The sequence below is a fragment of the Centruroides sculpturatus genome, unplaced genomic scaffold, assembly GCF_000671375.1.
Source record: "Centruroides sculpturatus isolate CEXI.00-Female unplaced genomic scaffold, Cexi_2.0 scaffold448, whole genome shotgun sequence".
In the NCBI taxonomy this organism is placed as follows: domain Eukaryota; kingdom Metazoa; phylum Arthropoda; class Arachnida; order Scorpiones; family Buthidae; genus Centruroides; species Centruroides sculpturatus.
In genome coordinates, this window is record NW_019384639.1 from 510,831 (window position 1) to 519,248 (window position 8,418).

The following is an 8,418-nucleotide window of genomic DNA, read 5'->3' on the forward strand; positions in this document are numbered from 1 at the left end:
ATTAAGTGATGATAAATGCCAGGTGGGCAAAAAGTCCACAAAAACTTTAAAAATGCATAAAAGATGGAGGAAGAATTATCAGAATGAATGCAGTTTGCACGGTAAGTATCGTGAAAACAAAAAATAAGTAAGTATCGTACGGTAAGTTTTTGCAGTTGATAAGGGGAAAAATTAGTTCTAAAATTTACCATATGTGGCATTGACATACAAAAGACAATGAATAGACATGCAAACAACAATGAAGATAACTTTCAATATGTTTATTAGAAAACAAGTATTTGACATGTCCTCCATCATAGAGTATAACACACAATTTAGTATAGTAACAACAGCTGCAACAATGGGGTGCAGCATATCCAGATAGAAAGTTGTTAACTCACTGTTCACAGAGATGGGGCTTTTAAAGAAATTCTTGGGTGCTCAACATTGGATACATGTTAAATTTGCATACTTTCAGCATATTCATCTGTGACAGTGCCACTAATTGACGGAACTGTCACATTAAATTCTACAGGAGATAAATTCTGATTGTCACAGACAATCAAAATTTATCTCCTATAGAATTTAATACTGTATTTTCTTCTTTTAAATTTGATATACAGTGGGTGATCGGTTAACGAACAGATCTGTTAACGAACAAATCGGATAACGAACACTTTCGCGAAAGATTTTTATGATCAGACAACGAACACATGTTCGGATAATGGACACTTCACTGAACAGACATAAAAAAAAAAGCGACGAAAATAGCAAATACTAATTAATTTCCCCTTGTCTTCAGACAACAATTCGAAACTTTTCGGAGCATTGGAGACGTCGACATTGACACTCAACTCGGAATATACTGATCAGATAGTAGTCCTCCGAACTTTGAAACTCTCCCTTGTAATTCCAGCCTTTTATTTTTCTGACAGAAACAATTCTTTTATAGTATTCGCGAGATGTCTGATGTTGCTGGGCAGTATGGCTTGAACAAATCTACAGTAGGGTGCAGTTCAATCTTATCTAAGAAAGATAAAGTATAATCAAGAAGACTCAAGCAGCTAAAGGAGTAACAAAAATCACTTCTGAGAAATAAAGAACATTAAAGAGCTCATAATAGAACCTGAAACTGATCTGACGACAGAAGAACGTCAAGAACTCTTAAATAAAGAACACCAAGAAACTCGGCGAGATATGTTTTATTATGAAAAAGAGGATTGATGCCGATATCTGCTATTAATTAAAGATCTTTTGAAGAAGTGGGGGATGTCAGATCAACGGTCTTAGAATGGCATAAAACCAGGTTGAGATTAATAGGCTTGGGGATCTCTACAATTACAATGCTATTACTGTAATTACTTTTGAAAATCCTGAAGAAGAGAGAAAAGCAATTGACTTTAGACAGATTCCTTAACCCCCACAAACAAAAACAAAACATAACTAATAAAAATTCAAGACTGCGTATATATGTATTTTTATTATTGCATATAAATGAACGTAGTAAGAAAGTATATATTTTTTAATTTTTGGGGTCTCCAGAACGAATTAATCAAATTCCCATACAAACAAATGGTAAATTGATAATCGGTTAACGAACAAAGTCTTGGAACGGATTATGTTCGTTAACCGATCACTCACTGTATTTTTTTTTTGAAATTACAAATGCAATTAACTCACATAAAAACTCTTACTGTAGATCTGATAGAATTCCTATTATTTTTGTAAAAAAGTTCAGCTGTTTTTACAGCTGTCTTCAGGTAGATCTTCCCAGAATTGCTCAATAATAATTGTATGCAAGGATGTTCTCAGAGAGGGGTGCTTGCCCCTTCTCGAAATCAAGTAAACAATTCCATAAATTATAATCATAAAAGTGACAGACCTTACATCCTCGATCATGGGATGCTTTGATGCAATACTACTGTATATTTTATAATCTACTTATAATAAAAACCCTAAAAGAATTGAATAATTAAATAAAAATTTATTGATATAATTTGTTGTCTCCGAGCTTTCCCCTTCGGAGCTGAAAAATGTTATGTGGATCCCAGCAATTTCATACCTAATCAACGAATGGACCTACATATTACTCCGTATCTAAGAAGGATAAAATCTCACATAAACCAAATTATACATGTTGCAAGCATGCTAAAAATTTTTGAATGTTACATTTATAAAAGTATAAAAATCCAAATCTTTTCAGAATCTCCATAGTCCAACACAATAAAATTCCTCAATGCTCTTGTATGACTAAGCACTTGACAGTAGGTGAAATCTTGTGAAATTTTGAAGCTAAATAATCAGTTTATGCACAACATAATATACCTTCTGTATTACCTGAAGATGGGCCTTAAAATTTATGACAATGGCATTAAAATATATGTTATGGACAAAGTGATTAATACGGGCATTATGAATAATGACCAACAAAATCGGGCATTGTAATAAATTTCAATAATTTATCAAATTGACCGGTCATTATGAATAATGCTACCACCTAGTCGGGCAAAGTGATAATAATACGTTGAGGAGTGATCATCCAGCATACGTTAGCCAATCAGAACTTACATCTTACTTGCTCAAGCATATTGTATATAGTACCGAACTTTAAATTTATGTGACCAGTAGTTAATCTTTCTTCTTTGACAAAAGTAACGATCATGAAGGAATCATTAAGTGATATGAATAATCGCTTCAACAACCGATTAAATGAGTTAAAAACCAAAAGGGCTGAAGAAGTAGCATATGGTCTTTTAGATATTTTTACAATTTTCAGTGCACCAAGTATTCTACAAAGCGATAATGGCAGAGAATTCGCCAATAATATCATCAAACAAATGTGTAATATGCGGTCCAAGTTAAAAATGGTGCATGGAAAGCCCAGGCACTCACAAAGTCAGGGTTCAGTAGAAAGATGTAATCAAGACGTAGAAAATATGCTTAGTTCTTGGTTGGAGATTAACAATACTAACAAATGGTCGGAAGGATTACGTTTTGTACTACTGATGAAAAATCGAGCGCATCATACTGGTATAAACTGCAGCCCCTATGAGGCCATGTTTGGAGCAAAGTTAAAAGTTGGACTAAAGAATTTTATACCCAACGAATCGTTGTTCAACGTTAATACGGAAGAGGATCTACAGAGACATTTTAAAACTATCAACGAAGTAAGTCAAAGTTGCTCAAACTCTGAAAGTCCGGGTACCGTCCAAGAAAACATTATGAAATATTATCTGATAATGCCACCCTTACATAGCAATATAACTGATGAAGTTCAAAGATCTACATCGTCTTCACGTGAAAAAAATCTAAACCAGGATGTTATTAGTATTACAGAATTGGTGAATGAAGAAGAAACAATCCAAACAATTGATCCAAAAAAAGAAGAAAAAATAAGAAGTGTGTCTAAAACAAGGGCTTTGTTTAATCTTAAAAAGCAAGCAGAAAAAATGATTAATACATCAAATTCCAAATACACAGCAGCTATTGTTGGTGATACAGTAAGGATTCGTGTACCTGATGAAGATCGAGCCCGCAGTGATGGAAAAAATATTTTAGGTGTCGTTGTTGCGGTTAAAGATAAAAACCTTTACAAACTGGGTACCAAACATGGCATATTAAATCTATTATATTCCAGAAACCAATTTACTGTTTGTAAAGAAAACTTTATTTCTGTTGGAGATGTACCGGGTGCAGAAATTTCGCTTAGAGAATGTGCAAGAATGTCATCAATTCCTGATGGCCACAACTATAGTTAATGCTGCTGAAAAATTGGTTGAAAATCTAATAGATGCAAATGCTACCAAAGAAAAAAAAATTATGTAATTCCAAATGTCATGAAAATGTTAATTGCTCAAATAAATAAACTAAAAAGCATTTAATTTTTTATATAATTTATACCAAAAATTGTTAATAATACTTTTCGTTAATATTAGTTTAATTAATATAGTTAATAGTACTTTGATATAATTTACAAAAAATAAATATTTATAAATGAAATAAGTGGAGTTTTTTTAATCAAGTTTAAAATTCTGTACTAAACGCTGTACGATACGCACACGCAACTCAGCGTGCCGATTGGCTAGCGTATGTCAGATGATCACTCCTCAACTTATTATTATCACTTTGCCCGACTAGGTGATAGCAGTATTCATAATGACCGGTCAATTTGATAAATTAATCAATATTTATCATACTGCCCGCCCTATTTGGTCATTATTCATAATGCCCGGTCATTATGAATAATGCCCGATTAATCACTTTGTCCATAACATATATAACAATAACCCCAATCAACTACAAGAAGATTTAAATTTGTTAGTAGAAACTTTTAAATCTCATTGTAAACATAAACTGAACTTTGTGGTCTGCTCTTCCCTTCTAAATTATTTCAGATAATCTGGAATTTTGGATAATAGAGTTTCCACCGTATATTGCTACCAGGGTAAAATGCAATACATCTGTAGATATATTTTTCTATTTATGTTATCTGCAGCATATAAATAACTTTTAAAACATTTAAGTATAAAGTAAATAAAAACAAAATGTAATAAAATGAAAAATTTGACATATATGTCTAAAGGTTAGAGAGAGTAAATTATAAGAAAGTACAAAATTTAAAGAATATAGTTAAAGATAGAACTGACTAGGATGTGAGATAGATTAAAGACAAAAACAATAAAAAAACTCTACAAAAACCTAGAAACCAGCAAAATTTCACTTACTATTTGTGCAGATGTTTTCATCCACTTTCAATTGGACATTTTAAGGCTGTAGACCACATGATTTGAAATTGACGTCTCATAAGTTTTGAATAATTTGAAAATGTGTGGAAACTGATGAGACAATCAGTTTCAAATCATACAGTTACAATTCAATCTACAGCCTGAAGATGTCCAATTGAAAGTGGATGAAAACATTTGTATGAATAGTAAGTGAAATTTTGCCATTTCTAGGTTTTGGAGTCAGTCGATTTAATACATTTTAATCAGTATTCAGCTGGCATCTATTACAATATACTTAGACAAGATAAGGAAATGATGATGATGATAATTATTAAACAGACTAAACAATCCAAAATGTAAGAAACCTTTTTATCTGACATAAATTAAACAAATTTTCACAGATAAAAAAAAAAGGCAGTAGTTAATATTCTGCAAACTGTCAGTAGATTAATTCACAGTTGATAGAATATTGTTTATTTTCAAACAGCCAATTAATTTAAAGTTTAGTTTTTGATAACTAAAACATAATAATGTATATATATATTTTTTTAAATGTTTCATGAAGTTGGATTGAAGATATTCTTAAGATAAACTGGAGATCATATAAAAATATTATGGTAAAGAATTTTAATTTGTAACAACAACATAATGAAGAATCCTAATTATAAAAAAATATACAAAAACAAGAATTATATTAATTCTAGTTTTTATATACAGTATACCAAAAATATTTATGAATATCTTAGTGACATTAATGTAAGAATTACTACCATAACTCTGATTATGCATAATGTATATGATCATAGTTTGGTTGAAGAAGAATTTAAAGTTGTTATAACAGCTACAGGAAGTTTACTTCCTGTATCTGTTATAACAACTACAAGTGTAAATGCTATAGGTTTACCATATATAAAACATGTTACCAAAACAAAAATATTGAAAATTTCTGTTTTATCATTTTCACTATCTTAAAATTAAAGCAAAATTATCTTAAATTTGCACATTTGTTTTAGAAAAACTTATATATTATAGAATAGTCAGTGTTTACAAGTGGTGTTCTTGACAATTTTGTAAATTGGTAGAACACATTAAAAAAAGGAAACAATTTCAAGCATATTTCTGTCAAGATATTTTAATTTAAATAATTTTTTTAAATTAACACAATATATAACTTCTGTTAAATCCAATTTTTAAAAAAAATGTAGCTTCCTGTTTATTGTGTATAACAGAATCTAATTAAATAATTATCAGGAAGTTTTAAAAATAGTTTTGATATGATATAGTGTGGTACTCTTTAACAAATATATATCTTTGGAGTCTCTCCAACTATATTAATTTATATACATATTAATAAAAAAAACAAACATCAACATAAAAACAACTTAATCCAAATGAAATAATTAAAAATAAAATTTATAAATTTATTTCGTGTATAAGAGCCTAGAGGGAAAGCCTCTAGGCTCTTATAAATGAATTATTGGATTTGCCACAATACAACTGTCACACAAATGTTAATAAAAGGTACTTATTAATCATTCAAATATTTTTAATTTTTAAGTTTGAGTACTACTGGATCTACTACTGGCATCAATAGTATATGAACTAGCATACACAGACAACCCTGTGAACCTCAATTTATTGTTCAACCCGCTCAGATCCCACTGCTTTTATTTCATCTTATTGTAAACTGCAGAATTAAATTGGTAGTTAATAGCACAGCTCAAAATCAATTGGCTCAACTTGCAATATTTTGCCAGCCACAGCTGTAATTTATACTCACCACAGCATAAAGACAGCTTAACACATTTGGGTGTCTTGATATGAAAAAAGCCAGAATACAATGGATGATGATGAATATCTATGGTACAAGATAAAATTTTTTGGACTCCAAGAACATCACCAGTTTTTGTATATTATTTTTGAAATGATTAATGAAAAATATTAGCCAAATAGCAATTATACAGCTCTTGCAGCTGTGGAGCTGTAGAATTGTGGTTGCCATGGAAGGAGCGACAACAGATATGCCATAGCAAGCATAGGAAGAAATTGCATATTAGTTGGATGTGTGCCACATGACATAAGGTGTACACACTGAGAAACATAATAGGCAAATGTAAAACTTTGGACAGTTTTCCAATGTTTTAAGGTACATTATGATATTCTTGAACAATAATTTAAAATGATAGCATTCTTTCTTGAAAACACTATATTTTGCAATTAATATTTTATTTAATCATACCTACTGACCAATTAGTGCAATCTTTCATTGCAAAAACACTCAACTAATCCAACATAACCCAATTAAAAAATCAAATAAATATAATACATCCAAGGAAAAACTCATCAATAAAGAATAATAAATATTATAACACTGTGTGTCAATCAACTCTTCCCCCTCACACCACGTAAACTGATTATTGTCGACCATATAAAACAGATTTAAAATAAGCAGAGAGAAATTTAAACTAGGGCTTAAATCTAGACTTTTATTTCCATAGACGACTAATGTAAACATTCATGTTTCAATTTGTGTTAAAAATTTCTATTTTAAGCAACTTACGTACAAATTTAAAGTCTCTAATCATGATAAATTTTATATTTACGCATTTTAAAATGCATCAGCATCTAAATTAATTGGTTTTATTTATAGCATTACACAGGATTTGAAATTTTAAAAATTATCAATCCACTGACACAAATTTAATTTAAGCCTTAAACTAGCACCAATCTTAAATTGTAAAAGATAAAAACTACTTAATGTTCATAAAAGAAAGCAAGAAATTTTGATTAAGAATGTTAATTTCTTTCGACGTTGAACAGAAGTGGCACTTTTATTGATTGTGACTCACCTGCATTTTTTATGAAGTTCATTGTTTCATGTACAATTATTTGTTTGCATTTTAAATGATGTAAATAACACAATTCACAGAAGTTAATTCTTTATAAACATTTGCATTATTCTAAATAACTACTATTATTTTAAATATACAGTCTGATCAAAACATATAAGGGTTTATTTTATGGACCATTATGTTTTTAAGCAATAAAATTAAAAATTACAAGGAAAAGAAGAGAAAATGAATATGCTCCTAATCCTGAGTCAAATTTCAAGTTTGTTCTATTATCTTTGTTGGCTTATGATAACATTATTAATTAAGTTGATTGATGTTCTGCTATTGTGCAAAACAGCCAATTTCAAAGAGCATCAGTATAAATGCATCAAATTTTGCTTTAATTTGGGAAAAATGCATGCAGAAATTGTTGAAATGATCAAAAAGCTATGTCACATTCAAAGATTTCTGAATGGTATAACAGATCTAAAAGTGGTTGCTTGCAGTGGCGTGCTGTCTGTGGAAGCTGCGGAAGTGCAGCTTCCCTTGTATTTTCTAAAATATAAATACATAAAATAGGTTATTGCTTCACGCCGACTTTATAATTATTGTAAAATACGTGTTGTGGCGTTATCATGGTGAATTATTCAAATATAAATATAAAATGTTCATGAGCACTTTCAGTAACGTACAGTTACCATCTTCAGGTGAAATGAATACTACAGTTTTCTGTATCAGAATTATAGCACTTCTTGAAAAAGCGGTGTAGCTAAATGGAACGTGGACTATTTTATTTAAATATTACAAATTAGATTGCTAGAGCTTCATGGTCACATAGAAACCATAGTTTGCAAATTTCTACAATTTTTCGTTCCATTTCCAAA

At 30.1% G+C, this 8,418-nt stretch overlaps 1 protein-coding gene across 1 annotated transcript; it reads left to right on the forward strand.

The window, feature by feature from the left end:
- The first annotated feature begins 2,639 nt into the window (after positions 1 to 2,639).
- LOC111625955 (SCAN domain-containing protein 3-like) lies at positions 2,640 to 3,737 on the forward strand. The gene is made up of 2 exons (XM_023369216.1): positions 2,640 to 3,579; positions 3,640 to 3,737. Exons 1-2 carry the CDS (start codon positions 2,640 to 2,642, stop codon positions 3,735 to 3,737), a joined length of 1,038 nt encoding a protein of 345 aa, XP_023224984.1.
- The last annotated feature ends 4,681 nt before the right edge of the window (positions 3,738 to 8,418 follow it).

What these genes read in the sequence shown, in the direction of transcription:
- LOC111625955 (XM_023369216.1), top strand. Translation starts at nt 2,640, where the DNA reads ATGAAGGAATCATTAAGTGATATGAATAATCGCTTCAACAACCGATTA. An exon ending in TAAAAACCTTTACAAACTGG is followed by an intron (nt 3,580 to 3,639) that starts GTACCAAACATG and finishes CTGTTTGTAAAG; the next exon opens with AAAACTTTATTTCTGTTGGA.